The sequence below is a fragment of the Sebastes umbrosus genome, chromosome 11 (assembly GCF_015220745.1).
Source record: "Sebastes umbrosus isolate fSebUmb1 chromosome 11, fSebUmb1.pri, whole genome shotgun sequence".
NCBI lineage: Eukaryota > Metazoa > Chordata > Actinopteri > Perciformes > Sebastidae > Sebastes > Sebastes umbrosus.
The window spans coordinates 14,396,034-14,413,130 of record NC_051279.1 but is presented as its reverse complement, the minus strand read 5'-3'; the positions used below and the strand labels follow the sequence as shown (position 1 = coordinate 14,413,130).

General features: G+C 42.8%; 2 protein-coding genes across 5 annotated transcripts in view; one reads left to right on the top strand and one right to left on the bottom strand.

The window, feature by feature from the left end:
• Nucleotides 1-251: 251 nt before the first annotated feature.
• Nucleotides 252-17,097, bottom strand: part of rasip1 (Ras interacting protein 1) — a 27,992-nt gene continuing 11,146 nt past the window's right edge. The window contains exons 4-20 of one of the 4 annotated variants that reach the window (XM_037785474.1): nucleotides 13,188-13,269; nucleotides 11,339-11,509; nucleotides 9,709-9,830; nucleotides 8,946-9,397; nucleotides 8,508-8,768; nucleotides 8,187-8,428; nucleotides 7,931-8,095; nucleotides 7,185-7,389; nucleotides 6,805-7,103; nucleotides 6,535-6,696; nucleotides 4,442-4,482; nucleotides 3,987-4,141; nucleotides 3,730-3,842; nucleotides 2,268-2,562; nucleotides 1,111-1,274; nucleotides 889-1,030; nucleotides 252-798 (exon numbers count right to left, since the gene is read on the bottom strand). In XM_037785474.1, coding sequence (XP_037641402.1) covers nucleotides 620-798; nucleotides 889-1,030; nucleotides 1,111-1,274; nucleotides 2,268-2,562; nucleotides 3,730-3,842; nucleotides 3,987-4,141; nucleotides 4,442-4,482; nucleotides 6,535-6,696; nucleotides 6,805-7,103; nucleotides 7,185-7,389; nucleotides 7,931-8,095; nucleotides 8,187-8,428; nucleotides 8,508-8,768; nucleotides 8,946-9,397; nucleotides 9,709-9,830; nucleotides 11,339-11,416 — 3,075 coding nt within the window. In that variant the 5' untranslated portion in view covers nucleotides 11,417-11,509; nucleotides 13,188-13,269 and the 3' untranslated portion in view covers nucleotides 252-619. Of the gene's footprint in view, nucleotides 799-888; nucleotides 1,031-1,110; nucleotides 1,275-2,267; nucleotides 2,563-3,729; nucleotides 3,843-3,986; nucleotides 4,142-4,441; nucleotides 4,483-6,534; nucleotides 6,697-6,804; nucleotides 7,104-7,184; nucleotides 7,390-7,930; nucleotides 8,096-8,186; nucleotides 8,429-8,507; nucleotides 8,769-8,945; nucleotides 9,398-9,708; nucleotides 9,831-10,567; nucleotides 10,939-11,338; nucleotides 11,510-13,187; nucleotides 13,270-17,097 lie in introns of all 4 variants that reach the window. The other 3 variants (XM_037785475.1, XM_037785473.1, XM_037785477.1) reach the window with 3 other exon arrangements.
• Nucleotides 13,189-16,572, top strand: LOC119497420 (cytochrome c oxidase subunit 6B1). The gene is made up of 4 exons (XM_037785550.1): nucleotides 13,189-13,297; nucleotides 14,205-14,343; nucleotides 15,544-15,644; nucleotides 16,230-16,572. Exons 2-4 carry the CDS (start codon nucleotides 14,238-14,240, stop codon nucleotides 16,281-16,283), a joined length of 261 nt encoding a protein of 86 aa, XP_037641478.1. The 5' UTR covers nucleotides 13,189-13,297; nucleotides 14,205-14,237; the 3' UTR covers nucleotides 16,284-16,572.

Here is a 17,097-nt window from a genome sequence, read left to right as displayed (position 1 = left end):
ACCTCCTTCGTGGAATACTACCATGATTACAGGAAATGAGAGTGAGACTTTGGAGCAGACGATAATGTAGTTGTATGATCGCCTCCTTAGTCAAGCAATTCTACCTGCAGACTCATCATTTAACGTCAACGGGGGAATGAGTCCTGCATCGCCACCTTGTGGAATATTCCCCTGGTGTTGAACTTGAGGCGAGTGCCAAGCCCTAGGGGCCCTGCTGTGGGAAACGAGCTTGTCAAAGATCACACGGAAACTGTAGGTCTTTAAGACTAGAATTTTATTAAAAACAAGTAGTTTCAAAACATACATGGAAGCCAAGTAAAACAGTCACGTAAAGCATAACACTGCGTGGCCACAGACAGACAGACATGGGGTTTTACTCCCTGCTTTAAAATAAATTCTATAAAGACATACCAAAGCCAATACATTTCTTTTACTTGAAAATATCTAAATGGATAAAATGAATCGATATGGAAATGTCATGAAGGAAACAACAATCAGGCAACAAAATGCAGAAAACATGTCCAGTTTGCATTTCTTTTGTTTTGTGTGTGTGTGTGTTGTTTCTGGTGATTTCCTTTTCACTTCTGAGACATCCATAGAGAGACAAATATGGGCTTCCTCAAAGCCGAGTCCTCTGATTGGCGGGGAGCTCATCCTGGTCGAGTCCCCACAAGAAGGTGCGGAGACGCGTCACTTCCTTTTGGAGCTCGGGGCTCGGGATTGGCTGGGAGAGGTCGAGGCGTGGAGTCTCATTCGGCAGGATTAGAGGAGGATGGTCCAGGAAGCTCTCAAAGATGTCTAAAAGATGAGAACAGGAAAATAAATAAGTGACTTAACAGATCATTTCACTGGTTGGATTCTTGTTAGTTTTATTTATACATGTATTACCTCCACTCAGCTCTGTGCCCGGCAGAGGGGCCCAGGATGCTGGTGGGGCTCTGGTTGGACCCAGCCTGTAATGGGTGAGCAGGTGGTGCAACTGGGAAGGGCTTAACAAGACGTGGTCCTCCTGTAGACTGGTCCAGGATGACTGGAAGACGAGAGGTTAATAGTCAGTTAATAATCTTGGGCTAGGGCTGAGAGGGCTTCCTGCACATGGAGCTGTGTTACCTGGATAAGTCGAGTCTTGGGAATACACAGGAAGTTGACGGTGACTGACAGTTTCTTCAAGAATTCAGAGGCTATGTCTCCCAATCCCGCCCCCTGTAGCCAGTCCAGAACCAGGTCCAAGTTTGTACGGATCTGGACCGCTTTGGACCACGAAAACAGTCCATCTAGAGAGAGAGATCAAAGAGAGCGCTTAAAGAGGAGCTCTGACCTTTAAAATTAGACTTTTGAAAGAAGAAATAACACAATCTTCTTTTTACAAATGAAGAGTTTAAAGGGACTGTATGTAAGTTTTTACACGTATAAACGTTATTTAATTGTTTTTTATTACCAATGTGTGAACAGGTTGTAGCCTAACCTAAAAAAATGAGACCTTCCGTGACTTCAGGTGGGTTTCCTCTATCAGCCTGTAGACTGCTTTTAATGTGAAGAATGCGGGATGTTTTTTATTGGAAAATCCAACGGATGTGACGTCATGTGCGCTCGTGAGTGCCTTTACTCCCTTCAGCTCTGTTTCAGGGCTAACGGTGTGCAACAACAGCTAACGTTCGGTTAGAAATGGAGTCCGTTAACGCCAAGAAATGACCAGCCCCCACCACAATGCAGACTCCAACACAAACTCCACGGAAGCACAAAGAAAACAAAGTTATATCTGGTGAAGCCCGTCTTGCAAAACAGGAATGTGACCGACGTCAGGGGAAAGCTAGGATCGGTATCGGCCCGGGCTTCGATTCATGGAGGGACCTTTGTTTGGTTTTGGTATCAAAACGGACCCCGAGCTGGCAAAATTACTTTTGGACAGGTAAGCTAACATTACAGCCAAGCATGTGAAATATAAAGTGATATTGTGGCTTTAGCCGGCTAATGTTGCTGACGTTACTCAACATGATGCCTGTAAATCACGTTCAGCCTCGTGTGTGTCGAGCACAAGCGCGAGTAACAGGACGCTGACTGTCGTTGACTTAACATCCATAGGTGTCACTGTTAACGAGCAATTTCTGATTCTGACTCAGAGCCCCTTTAATTCATAAACAGTAACTTTGCGTCACTAACTTTATAACTCTTCTCTACTTGTGCTACTGTTACATTTTAACATTCAACATTATCTCCTAATTGTCACTTGTGGTCACAGTGGCTCACTTCAACCTGTTCCCTCTCACCTCTCTCCAGCAACGTATTGAGCAGGGAGGTGTTGGTGAAGAAGAAGAGGTAGCCAAAGGTTTGGGAGGTGAGCGGCGGGGACAGACACGCATCCCGCGACAGCATCAGAGAACAGCGATACCCTTCCACCAGTCCGGCTACTTTGGGCGGTAAGGCGGACACGTCATCCTCCTCTCCTTCCCCTTCCCCTTTTTCTTCTCCCTCTGCACCCCGAGCTCCATCCTTCTCCTTCTCCTTCTCCTGCCTGGAGAATGGGTTGGAGTCCAGGAGAGCTGGGAGGAGCGAGTACAGTGTCTTTGTGGACAGAAAGGAAAGAAATTTCAGTTAATTTATTCAGAAAATTTGAAATACAAAAAACATATTGACAGATTAAGATGAAGATGATAGAGAGGAAGGTGGAGAGTTGTTTTCTGGCAGAATAACTGTCGGTCCAATATTTGATGGATTGCCATTCAATGTTGTACAGACATGCATGGTCCCTAGAGGATGAATCCTGCTGACTTTGGTGATCCTCTGATTCGTCCTCTGCCTCCACCATGAGGTTGACATATGTGGTTAAGATTGAAATGTCTCTACTGCTATTGGATGGGTTTTCATGAGACTTGGATGGGTTTTCTCTGGTGTTCCCCTGACGTTTTTCTAGCGCTATCATCAGGTCAAATGTTTTTTTTTTTTTTTGTTTATCACCAAATACCTGCAAAACCAATGACATTCCCATCAACCTCAACTGTACTTTGTGTTTATGCTCAAGCCCAACAGGCAACAACAGCTGTCAGTGTGTCAGTGTGCTGACTGGACTATGACTGCCCCAAACTGCATGTGATTATCATCAAGTGGGCATGTCTGTAAAGGGGAGACTCGTGGGTACCAATATAATCCATTTTCATTCACATATCTTGAGGTCAGAGGTCAAGGGACCCCTTTGAAAATGGCCATGACAGTTTTTCCACGCCAAAATTTTGTGCAAGTTTGGAGCGTTATTTAATCTCCTTCGCCACAAGTTAGTATGACATGTTTGGTAACAATGGATTCATTAGGTTTTCTAGTTTCATATGATGCCAGTATCTTCACTCTAGCTGTTAGTTGCGTTAATTAGTGGCGTTAAAACAAATTTGCTTTATTATCATGTTGACTTTTTGACAGCCCTACTAAATACAGTTGATTTTCAAGTGTGCTGTTGATACACACTATTCTCCCAGAATGCAAAGCACAAAGGGAATGGAGGAGCAGCTCACAGCTGGTAAAAATTAAAACAAATTGTGGGTGGTGGTGAGACATCTTGGAAAATAAAAAGAATATGTATTAAAGCTTCAGAAAGACATTTTGCTGTCTCTTTGTGAAGTTTAATCGGCAGTGGTATTCACTGGCGTCACACAAATAAAACGGTAAAGGCTGTTGACTTTTTTTTGTTTACTAGCTACTAAAACATTATTAGAAAAGTAGTGTCCTTTTCTACTGTACCTTGGTGAGGTGATACACACACTGTTGGAAGGTGTGCATAATGACGTCATCCAGCTGCGCCAGAGCTTCTGAACAGGTGTCCATGTCAGCTGTCAAAACTGGGTCCCCCGGGGCTTTTAAGAAAAGATCAGTAAGATGAATTAAAGATCTCGTGCTCGTTTTATGTAGTATTTAATTTTATTAAATGGTCATAGGTTCTAAATGTTATTTTCTTGCTTGAATCAGTAATTTCCATTGTTTTGTCAAATCACTCTCACCTTCAAACTCCCACTCTTTCTCCATGGTTTCAACTTTGACCTGGAAGAAGTTAAGGAGCTCTGTGGCATTTGACATCCAGAACATCAGGGGTCGAAGGTCAGAGGACAATTTCTGGACATTCGGCGTGCTTATTTCACCTTCTTGTTCTGTGGAACTGGACATATTTATGTAATGACAAAGTTATGTTAGCTGTAAAATATTTGTGAACATTCTCCTGTCAGTATTTTGTTTATTCTTTAAACGGAAACACACCATACTGGTAGTAAAAATAGACTGGAGTTATTATTACTAAACTATATTTGAGCCATTTTTAAACATCACCGTGTTACAATGCTTTCATCATACCACAAAAATTTACCAAAGACATAACATCACAAGCACAAATGTATCATGAATCACTCAGCAGGAGATCTCTAAACAGAGGAAACATGACGTAGAACAAAAATGTTCTTACTTTTGCGTGGGATGCTTATCCCCAAATTCCTTAATGTTATCCTGTAAAGAGAGTTGGAGACAGAAGAGAGGAGAGACATCTCGGGTTAGTGTGGGGGTGGAGGAGGGGGAGCGGAGTCTAGCCCTGCAGCCAGGACAATTACAGCACATTTTCCAGCAGGAGGGCAGTGACATCAGCTCATCCTCGCTCCTGTCCACAACGTAGCAGGCCACAATGAAGGGCACATGTCTGTCTGATGTTTTTTTCTGTCTGACTGAAAGTGGCAATCTCAATCTGCCTACCTGATGTTTTTCTGCCAAGCCGGTTTAAGTATTTTGTCATGCAGTACCATCCCAAAAAAGGTTCACAAGCTCCACAGATGAACCACCAATAAACTTCTGAAATATTCTATTATTTTACTGAAAGGGTAACGTTGGTATTTTTCAACCTGGACCCTACTTTCCCATGTTTTTTGTCTAACTGACTAACAGAGAAAACAATGAATGAAGCGCTGTAGACGGCAACTGATCACAGGCTGCAATACGGTGCTATTGGAGCAAGCTGGCATCGCCATTTACGTCCACTAAAAGTGCTTGTTTTTGCCACTGACAGGCTCTGATTGTTATTATAAGTGTCTGACATAATGGAAAGAGTCTCGCTCAAGTCTCATTCTGAAATCTCTCAAGGTGACGTGTTGCTGGTATAAAACGGTGGAATAGTGGAATACATCCATGATGGAAACGTGAGTGCCAGCCGAGCAGAGTTTGTTGTGTTGGAGTAGAGAAAGAGTAGCTAAGTTGTTATCTAAAAGATTTTCAATGTCATGGCTGAATGTTTAGACGATTTTCCACAATATGGATGAGGTCTCTGAATTCGATGGCCACCCGTATTTATTTGAGCCAGAGCATACGGATATTCAGATTTCACAACGAGACTTCTCCTTGAGCGGGACTTGGACTCAATAACAAACAGACTGGATTAAGCGAAAGGTAAGAAAAACGTTTGATCTCTCTGTAGGGTCCTTTAGATAATGTTGTTAAACACTTTTAACAGCCTGTATAAAAGCCCGTCAGTGGCAAAAACAAGCACCTTTAATGGACGTAATGTTACATTAAGGTTTCGTGGCTGCCGGTTACAGCGTTCTCCCTCAATACTGGTCTAATTAAAAAGATTGTTGTCCTCGTTAGTCACTGAGACAAAAACGTTACCCTTTAACATACCATAACAAGCAGCACATTTTATAAGTTGAGATGTTGTTTCTTAGCCGGGCTAGCGGCATGGCTCTATGGATGGCAGTGTCAATTGGTCCACTACTGAAATATCTCAACTATTAAATGGATTAAATGGACCAGCAAATTTACATTTTGGCTTTAGTGAAATGTCTTGACACTTATCGGATGGATTGCCAAGAAATTTGTTTTGGACATTTGTTTCCCCCATTAGGTTGAATTGTAATAACTTTAGTTTATGACCAAATACCTGCAAAACTAATGACATTCCCATCAGCAACAAAGTTGTACTTTGTGTTTAGTGTTAATTATCAAATATTAGCATATTAACACGTTAAACTAAGATGGTGAAAATCTTCTTCTTAACATCAGTATGTTAACGTTGTCATAGTGAATGAGCTGGTGTATCTTGTTTCATGGTGTTTTACTGTATTATAGTTTGTATTGTTCTGTCTATATTTTCTTGTTTTGGTTTGTATTGTCTCGTGTATTTGTTGTTTAGTTTCATGTATTTTAAAGGCCCATCTAAAGACGTGCAAATTAGGTCAGCCTATAAATGCTGTGGTGTGTGGCATTGGTTTATGCTACATACTTGTCCCTATACAAATACAAATTAAATAAATTAAAATTGTGAGCATGTTTGCATGCCAACGTTAGCATCTAGCTCAAAGCTGTGTGTAAGTAGGTTTTTCTTTTGTTTCTTGGACATTTTTACGCCTTTATCACAGAGCTGACAGTAGAAAGGTGACCAGAAATGAGAGGAGGGCGAGAGATGGGAAATGACATGCAACAAAGGTCCACGGTTGTTGCGGTCATTCAGGTTCATGGACCCCACATTTCATACTTTATTTGAGATATCGAACTGTTGTTGTTTCTTTTACTTACCCAGACAATTTCTTTAATTAGATTGGCTGACTTGAGTAGTATCTGTGGTGTGAGAGCGGGGTCCAGGTGTTTGGACGCATGATCTATCATGATTGACAGGAGATAAGCAGGAGCTAAAGGCCCGCCTCCAGAGTCTGGGGAGGAATTTTTGGAGATTATCTCCTAAAAGAAAAGTGAGGGGTAAACACAACGTATGTCATCAAGGCCATTTTATTAATGATACCAGATAAATGGATAGTTAATAAGAGCTTCTCTGTCTTCCTGTCTCACCTGTAACAGAGCGTCTGCGTGACGGGGATGAAACTTCAGAACTGCCTCCGTAGATCCCAGGTACTGCCTGAGAGCTTCCTGTCTGTCTATTAACCCTGAAGGGCAGCAGGTGGTGGAGGCATCAGCCTGCCATGGCAGGGTCAATGCCAGCGGTGGAGCTGGAGTCACGCGGGGGTCACGGTACAGGAAAAGGAAATGGTTCCCCAGACCAATCACATCCCCAGGCTTTAGGACCGTCTCCCTGTAAAGGGCCACTCCGTTGTGAGTGACTGCACCTCCTCTGAAGGGCCGCATCAGAGCTACAATAAAACAAAATCAGATTAAGGTAGACAGCGAGTGCACCACGGATCCAAGTATGATATAAGTAACTGTTTTAGTACCTTGTCTGGTGGGCGTCTCGGGAACAGCGGAGTCTCTCCGGACCAGTAAGTGTCTGGCCAAGAGGTCAGGAGCAGAGAGGAACGTGTCCACCTTCAGAGGCCTCTTCCCCTTCCTCTCCCTCTCTCTGTCCTTCTCTCTCTCCCTCATCGTGGGCTTTCTTCCAAACATATGCGTATGTCCCGCCATGATGTACAAAACAAAATCCTAAACAAGTGGAGAGCAGAAGAGAGTCAGGGAGGTCTGTTATCTTTTAAGTACTATGATTTATATCAATTCATCTCAGAGATGTTAAGTTGAACAGAAGGCGGTCGATAAGGTATGAAGTGTGTCACAGCTCACTACAATGGAGACCTGTGTGAGGTCATTGTGTGAGATGGAGTGATGTACACAGAGGGGTTTTATGCTTTTATTGGATAAATTGTTGAGGCATTGTGCTGCTCTGAGGCTGTTTTGTGCAGGATGCTGAATGGGAGAGGCTTGTAGAGGGATGGAAACCCTGATGGTATGTGGCGATTACAGACATGCAGGTATGATGTCATTTACAGGGTGTGTGCACGCGCGTATGTCTGCACAAATCCTCTATAAAAATGCCTGTTGGTTTGCATATGTGCACATCAGTGTGCACGCACCTTGCTATAGAGTAAATGTCACTGTGTGTGTGCTTGTGTTTACATAATGTTTGTATGTGTGTGGGTGTTGTTTGTGAGTGTTTGTGCGTGTGATATCATCCGCCAGCATGTCTCGCCTTGCTCTGATCGTAACCCTGCAGCAACAGGAAGTAGGGCCGGTCTGTGGGTGGAAGGATCAAACTTTGTGACATCACTTCCAGGTCACAGCTGGAGTAATCCTTCTCGTCCTCCGCTGGCTGGTTCGTCCATCCAACCTTTGCTTCGGCTTTTGAAGTTCTAATCTGAAGGAAAAAAAAGCGAGTTAAGACATGATGGTTAAAGCGCCAAACGCACGATTAATTCAGTTTTTCCTCTTTACATCATCTTCTTTACCTCTCCTTGCTGCGGGTTGATCATGCTCACAATGTTCTTCCTGTCCTGCACTCCTCCGTTGTTGTTGGGCCGGTTGCCAGAGCCACGTGGGTCATTGCTGACGTGGTTGCCTTGGCGACGCCGCAGACTCAGGTTCATGTCACTGATGCTCCTCCTGAGCTCTGAGTTCCTTGCACGGTGGCCGCGCTCGCTCTCCTCTGCTCCGCTCCCTGATGACATTCTGCTCCGCCGCCAGCGCACACCTGTTGCCAAGACAATCAGAGGATCAGTCAGTGTGACCCCACGTCGTGTATAAAGAGACCAGCCAGTTGACAAACATACCTTGACAGTTCTCTCCCTCCCTCTCGCGCTCCTTCTCCCTCTCCCTCTCTTCTCTCTCGTAGTCTTCCTTTCTTTGGATTTCAAAGCGCCGCTCGAATCCATCCTTAGGCCGCCACATGTCCACTAACAACAAGGGACATTCCCATGGGGCAACGCTTCTCCGGCACTCTGTCTCCCATTTGATAGCTCCATCTGGCTGCTGGATGGGCTTTCCAATGACATCACACAACAGGAAGTCCTCTGGGCTGTATTTCTGGAGAACTAGAAGGTAATGGAGGAAGGGGAGGAGGAGACGGGGGATAATTATTTTTCCATAACACTGCTGTTTATGTTTATATTAAGTCATTCCCAATTGGTCAAAAATATTTGAGCAAACAATTCCCAGTAATGAGTCGCAGCAGAGGTCCAAAATGAGAGAAAAATTTCCCTCTCTCATACCTGCGTCATCTGTCTCCTCCCTCTCCCTCTCAGTGTACCGGGTGATGACCTGGGCGATGAGCTGTCTGGCTGTGGAGTAAACGTTGGCCAGCAGGGAGCGATAGTTGGCCCCACTAGAGAGGGCATCCCCGTAGATCTTGATCAGGCCGGGGGCAGAGGAAGAGGCAGGGGGCAAGTAGTGGTGGGAGGAGGGGGCAGCTGAATGAGCCCAAACCTCTCTCTCCCTCTCCCCCACCGCCCGGTCCCGGTCGCTGTTCGAGCGCCCTCGCAGGAAGAGGTGGGAAAGACGCTTTGTGCGGGACTGGGGCCCAGCAGGCCGCGGCCTGAGGAAGGCCGGGGAAGGAGATGGGGATGGGGTAGGGGAAGCCAGCGAGAGGGTGGAGTTAGAAAGGGAAGAGGAAGGAGCAGAGGGGGCCTCGTGGAGGGAGGCTGCGTCAGAGCTGGTGGTCGACCTGGGAACAACAGAGGAGGGGAAGACAGATGGAGGAGAGAGGAAGGAGAAAGGAAGGGACCAGTCAGCTGTGAGTTATGACTGACTAAACAACAAGGACTAAAATAAAACAGGGACGGGTGACAGGTTGGAAGGATACTAATGACAGTGGAAGTAAGATAAGATGACATCAAAATTGTTCATTCAACAATCAGGCACTGAATTCTAACTAAACAATAACTGGCATGAAAGTCGCATAACTTGAGAAGAAATACACATGACAGAAGCAAAACAAGAGATAAAAAAGTGAGTTTAAGAGAACTCCAGACTGACTTGACAGAGATAGCGCTGGGCCAGCGACCCCCTAATTTGGCAAAGTGTTTCCTGGGCGAGTTGATCCACAGACCCACTGGGAAATGGAGCTTTCTGAAGCGCGGACTGCCAGACCCCTCCATCTGACAGAGGGAGAGACCAAGACATGCAGATATGAAGAACAAATCTGGCCTTTTAACTCAATAATCTGCAGTATGTCAAGACACTGTAAATGTCACGTTTCCCCCTAATCTGCTTAATCTACCTCCACACTGTAGTGAGGAATGTGTGGCAGCGAAGCCAGGATTGAAACAATATAACAATAGCATGATGTCACCATCAAAAAATATCAACAGGATAACTACAGCAGGTTGTCAACACGGTGGAAGCAAACAGAAAAACATTAACCCAAAACATCCCAATCAGCCCCTGAAAATCATAGCATGATTTTCCCATTCTCAAACAGGAAGCATCTCTTGTAGGACTCAGGTCCAGCTGTCGCACTGAAAGGGAAATACCCACTCCAAAGGTCACTGTCTGTGCTTTTCTCAGTGTTACTTGTATGTAAATTACCATCAAGATTAAGGATCACACTTGCTTGTTTTCCCCCTCACAGGTAGAATTTGGAGGCCTAAACAAAATCATTGTATTCCTGTGGAAAACTACCACCTTTTGAAGTGTGATTTCTGACTACTTGTCATGTCTCGACACGACATGTGTGTCCACACCTAAAATTGGCTGTTGTCGCTCTAGACAGAAAGACGTCTGTTTTTAATGAGCATACTGTCCCAGATGTTGTGGTGGAATATTTTGAAAAGCATGAAATGGTACAAGTAAGAAACCCCAATGTTTTTAGTTGTTAGATTTTGAATACACTTACCCACAGTTACTTCTGATCCTTCTATGGTGTGTTATGATGATTCTTCGCCACCGAAATGCAAATACACAGCTCAAAGTAATCTAATAACCTTGTATGTTTCCTTTTCCCCGCGACGAAAATTCCATTTTCAAAAGGCCTACATCTGTCACACATCTACATACACATCTCTAATTCATAATATCCATTAGTTCGATCTTCTCTTAACTAAAGCAGAGTACTTTTCTTTTGTTTTTCCTCTCTTAACTGGACGATATTTGCTCCCTCTTTCCCTCTGGCTCTCAGTCTCTCTGGGTCTATAGATAGAGAAACAGGCCCATTGTTCTAAGTGACAGAATTTCCTTCCTTTGCAGTGGACAACACCTATATCCTGACTGAGTGAGAGAGAGAGGCAGAGATTGGTAGAGAGTGGGAGAAGGGTGAATTTACACACACATATGAGCCTTTGAGACCATGGTGGGAATATTATACAATGCATATACTGTACACCACAAAGCAATCTAGATATCTATACTGGTCTGTCTGGATTAAACAGAAATGTGATGTCACTGTTTCATCCTAATGAACTTTAATTACATCAAACAGGGACTTAAAGCCACAACAGATTCTCAAGAATGTGGCCATTAAATCCGGTACTATGTTGTGATTTTTATGATTAGAACAGACATCGTAATGCATTAGAAAACACACAGTTTGAAGCTTTGCTTGAAAGAGGATGAAGGAAACACACACACACACAGCGAGACAGGAAGCTAGAGGGAGCAACAGAGACACCTGTGATCTTTGACCTTTTCCTCGACAGGAAGATGGTGATGGAGAGAGAAAGGAGACTGTCACTGTGTCCCACTTCATGGGATAGATCCTCCCAAATCTGCATCTCTAGACCGAATACGTCGTAACATATACGTCACATTTCAAAGGCTCCTCCACTGTTTCAAAGTGTCACTGAGGGAGAAGAGAACAGATGACTTCAAGTTAAATGCGGACAACATGTACAGTAGCTGTAACATTAGCCTGATATTATCATTAGTCAGCATCATATTGATACCACAAATTTAGGTTTAACTGTAATTGGCCCTCCTTAAACACACATTATAGGCCTACTGAGTGATGCTGTCAAACATTAAAAAGAAATATTTGATCAAAGGGATCTATAATTAATACTAGAAACATTAGTGTTCAAATGGAAACACATACTGTAAAAGTTGCATTTTCTTTTGGCCTGAGGGGATTTCTGTCAATGGCTTTGAGTTAAGAATCTGATTACTTTAGACGGCACTGTTATTATGTACTTAAACCTTAGTCATGGCAAACAGAAGCAGTGAATTCAACCCATATTTGGCTAAAATATGAGAAAGTACAGATGAATAAAGGGATCGTGTTGGTGTGAAGTTTCTCTGCATATTTTTACAAGACTTTTTCTACATTTGACTTCTTCTACACTAAACTTGTGATTTAATGTAATCATCACAAATTCAAACTGACCAAAGTGCACGCATCTGTGGAAAGGAGGAAACCATATTAAACTTAAATTTAGTACTTAATTTTGTCATGCCACTTTCATGCCTATTTGATACCAGAAAGTTGGGGGAGTATTGCTTTAAACTGATCTTGACTTGAAATGAGTGAGGTAAGGTCATATTTGCATCCAAGATTAGGTAACCTAATGTATTTGTTTCAAAATAGTAAGCCTTTAAAGGGACTGTTTGTAACTTCTTACATGTATAAATCACCCGGGTTGGTGTCCCATGCGCGCTCGTGTGTGGCTACGCTGTTCAGACAAGACTCCAACATAAACTACACGGAAGCACCAAAACCGCAAAGTTATATCTAGTGAAGCCCGTCTGTTAAACAGTGTTGGCCGCGGTCGGAGGACGCGGGGGAGACCATAGCTTAGGTCTCCAGGGCCGGAGTCTCTGCTGTACTCTGCTCTGCCTGCCTTCACTCGCTCCACCCTCACGTGCATGCGGGCACACTACACACTGCAGAAGACTTCGTAGCTCTGAGAATATCTAGTGGACATTTGTGTCGAAATAACTGCTGCAGCTCCTCCAGACCAACAGAGGTTTTCTGTGTCTTGTGAAGTGACGGGGCTCCACAGCGAGAAACGTTATCGTCTCCGACCGGGTGCCGGTGTCTCCCTCCGGCTGCGGTTGGGAGGCTGAGGCAGGAAAAGCCAACACTAGGATCAGCAGTGATTTATGGAGAGACCTTCGTCTGGTCAGCTAACATTACTGCCAAGCAGCTGAAATATAGAGTGATATTGTGGTTATAGCTGACGTGTGTCGCCTCACTGTTTTGAGCGATGCTCGTTCATGTCTATGTAGAGCGAGCACAAGCGCGAGCCCGACGCTGACTTTCGTTGACTCAACGGCCACAGGTGTCGCTGTTAACAAGCATTTCTGATTCTTACAAACAGTCCCTTTAATCATGAAACACAATTTAAAAAAAAAAAACAATTTTAAACAGTAAATTTATATTTCTTTTTAAACTTTGCAATGAAAATATGAATCATTTTATTCATGGCGATTTAAGAAAAACATAGAAAAGTGATAATATTGTAATATATCACTATATATTATACCATATATATATGTAATATTGTGAGTGTCTCTGCTCTAACCATATAGGACAGGCATTCCCACCAGCTGACATCCCAGCATGCTTTGCGCGTCGACGTGTAAGGGCATACTTCCGGAGCGTCACTGAGGGCACATCAAGAAACATCCCAAGGTGAGTTAGCTGCTGTTAGCTGTCCGTAACTCTCACACTCTGTGTGCTGTTTACTAACTTTAAGCTTATATTACTCGGGCTTTATGATGTGTTGTCTTACCAAAATTCTTGTAACAACCAGGCGTTTCTCAAATGTGTTTAACTAACAAGATATCCAGATATATCAACGTGTTAGCAACGAGCTAACAGCTAGCATTAGCTAACTGATAACACTTGGTCAAGCTATGCTCACTATAGTAACTATAGTAACTATAGTAACTACAGTAACTATAGTAACTATAGTAACTTATATTCGAAGCTATGTGGTTGTGTCAATATTTGTTTCTGTCAATACACGTATGAGAGTTAGATCAGTGTCCTAATGTCTGAACAAACTAGCTTTGAGTAGCCTAAACAAAGCTAGTCAAGCCAGCTTTGTTTGTATAGCACATTTCAGCAACAGGGCAATTCAAAGTGCTTTACATAAACACTCAAGAACATTAAGACAAAGTGCAAAAGAACATTAAGACATAATTAAAACAGTTATAAAAACATTAAAGATTAGAAAATAAAAACAAGCTAAAAATAAAAGCTAAAATAGAATATAACACACAAGAGTAAAAGCTCTAATGCAGTATAAGATCATTATCTGGTTTAATAAAAGGCAGCAGCAAACAGGGAAGTTTTAAGCTTTGATTTAAAGGAACTCAGAGTTGGAGTTGGTCCTGCAGGTTTCTGGGAGCTTGTTCCAAATATTTGGTGCATAAAAACTGAACGCTGCTTCTGCATGTAACCTAAATTTAACTTGGATCACAGTGCTATATTTAACTGAGCTTAGCCAGCTAACACTGAGCATCATATTGAGGTGACACTGTGATAGCTGTGTTCATCTCAGCTGTGAGTTAACCCACCCTGTGCCTTGTTTCAGTATCATTTAGACGTGTGGTTGAAGCTCATAAAGATGTCTGACACTGTTGAGGAGAAGATCAAGAACTACAGGACGGCTCCCTTTGACGCCCGGTTCCCCAACACCAACCAGACCCGCAACTGTTTCCAGAACTACCTGGGTGAGGACATGCATCATATGTTGTGATTACTCCTTTATAAGACTTGGACATAGTATTTAAGGGATTCCTCATCTCGACATTATGTGTACAACTATGTACTTCTGCAACATCTGTAATGAAATGTTTGTCAAAGCACTTACAAACCCATAAATGCAGTATTTTATTACTAGGTGCACCAATCAAATGCGCTTATATCAGTATGCTTGTTTAGTTAAAATCTTTGTACACATCTATAACATACAGAAGAAGAAGAAAGGCACTTTATTAATCCCCAAGGGGAAATTCAATTTTTTCACTCTGCTATTTACACAGTACACACAGGACCTACATGCATTAATGGAGAGATGTCAGAGCGAGGGGGCTGCCCCTGACAGGCGCCCCGAGTAGTTGGGGGTTTGGTGCCTTGCTCAAGGGCACCTTGGCAGTGCCCAAGAGGCAAACTGGCATCTCTCCAGCTACCAGTTCACATTCTATACTTGGTGCATGCGGGGGACTTGAACCGGCGAGTCCCAAGTCAAGTCCCTATGGACTGAGGTACTGCCGCAGTATGCGTAGATACAACCATCAAATGTACACATTACACCATAAGATAGCTGACATCAAACAGAATCTTACAAATCAGTCGTCATTCAGGTATTAATAACATTTTCACGTGAAATTAAAATATGACCTCCACATGACATTGGTAATAAGGGTTTAAATCACAAGTTTTATTGCAATATATTATATTGATATTCTCAGATTACAAAGTCTGCCAAGATACGATTTTGATGTGATTCATTCAGGGGCCCTGCGATCGATATCATTATGCCCACTTAACACAATCGGTTACCTTTGTATCAACTCGCAAAAAGCAACTAAATATGATTTGACAATTTCATTACTGGGCTCTTCCAGACCTTCAAAAGCAAAAACAATCCATTCTTTTAAATATAAATTGGGAATTTCAAAACAAAGGCGTATCTTAAAAAGGGTATGGTATATAAATGGTATTTGAAGATTTGCGGCGAAGCAGGCTGACACGTTCTTCTGTCTGTTGCCATCTCCCACGTTTCAGTGCTGCTGCGGCACTACTGTACACACACACACCTCGACACACAACAAACAGCGATAACCGTCTGAGAGTTTTTATGGTGTTTTTAGTGTGAACATTGTCAGATGAGTAACCCTAAACCTTTTTTGTTATTTTTTTTGCTCCAGACTTCCACAGGTGCAACAAGGCCCTGTCAGCCAAAGACCAGGATGTGGCCCCTTGTGATTGGTACCAGAGGGTTTATAAGAGCCTCTGTCCCATGAGCTGGGTAAGTTATAGGATTGTTAGGAGTTCAGATAGTTTCGTTGGAAATGTTTCCATGCACACACTGAATGTTATCGGTGTCGGATAGCCAAGAATAGCTTATGTAGCAGAGACAGACTCACAGTTTTCTTGCTTCTTGATATTCTGTGTTGTGTGCTTGCCTTTGGTTTTCTGTGTTTTATTTTGTTGCATGAAATATTTGTTGATTTTGCCCTGTGAGTGGTTATCTCTTGGAGTTTGATGTTATTTGAGACGTACATTAAGCTGCAGTATGATAAAGGACTCCTTTTCCGTCATATATTTATAGTTTTGACAATATGGTCTCACAGCTGTTGCATTAAAAAGCTCAGAAAATGTAGTAACCCAACCTTTTTATGATTTTGAGGCTATTCGCATATGACATCAGTTGCAAAGGCTGTGAGACTATCTCGATACACATACTGTTCCCAAGACCAAGAAATCTCTGTTGGTGCTACTGTATGTTCTGACACGAAACTCCTGTGGATGTATAAAGCTACAGTTCTGCTGATGTTTGAACACTAGTTTGTTGTCAGATTAAGGCTAATGTTTTCTGTAATATCTCCCACAGGTTGGCAAATGGGACGAGCAGATAGAGAATGGAAATTTCCCAGGGAAGATCTGAAATCTGGCAGCCGTTATTGATCAGGACAGTCCACTGCGGGACATTCTGTTATTTGCAGCTTCAACCCTGGTAGTGTGCCTAAGGACATCTTCAAACAGCTAACACATCTTCCTCATCAGTGATGTAACTGTTGTTGTACTGTTGTTAACTTTAAATACAAACACACACAACTTTTTACCATGCATGTTGAGGTCAGAAGTTTTTCCCCCGTCTCTATTGTAAACTACTCTTCGTCTTTGTTTAATCAATAAACACAGTGCGGATTTAATTAAAAGGATGTTGTTCATTATACCGTTTCAGTATTTTGTTATATTGGATATACTTATAGGGCATTTAAGTGTACCCGTTCAGGGGTAGATGTAATCGTTGCCATTAAGAGTTTCAGTTAAACTTGCAGAGACCTGTAGTCTCTCTGGATTACCCAACATAGCCTTCAGCTGTCTTGATTTTGCCGCCCCGTCCTCTCTTCATCAAAGTATTCCAGACTGTATTTACACCAGAGATGAAATGTTTATTTAGTCGTCTCTGAAACACCCCTCAGGTCTGTCTGCTCTGAAAACTCAACATAACAAAGTTTTTCCAGTGGGTGGCAGTGGTGATTAAAAAAAAAAAGAAAAATGCTTGTTTTGGTGTAATGCACTATTTTCACCACACTGTGGCGCAGTTGAACTGTATCTCCGTGACCAAACAGCTTACATGAGCATTGTTACGATAAAGCTTATTGATGTGGGTGTCATCTCAACTGATTCAAGTCTGTAAACCACTGCATTGGTGTATTTCATCAGAGGTAGATGTGTGAAAGTGCACATAATTA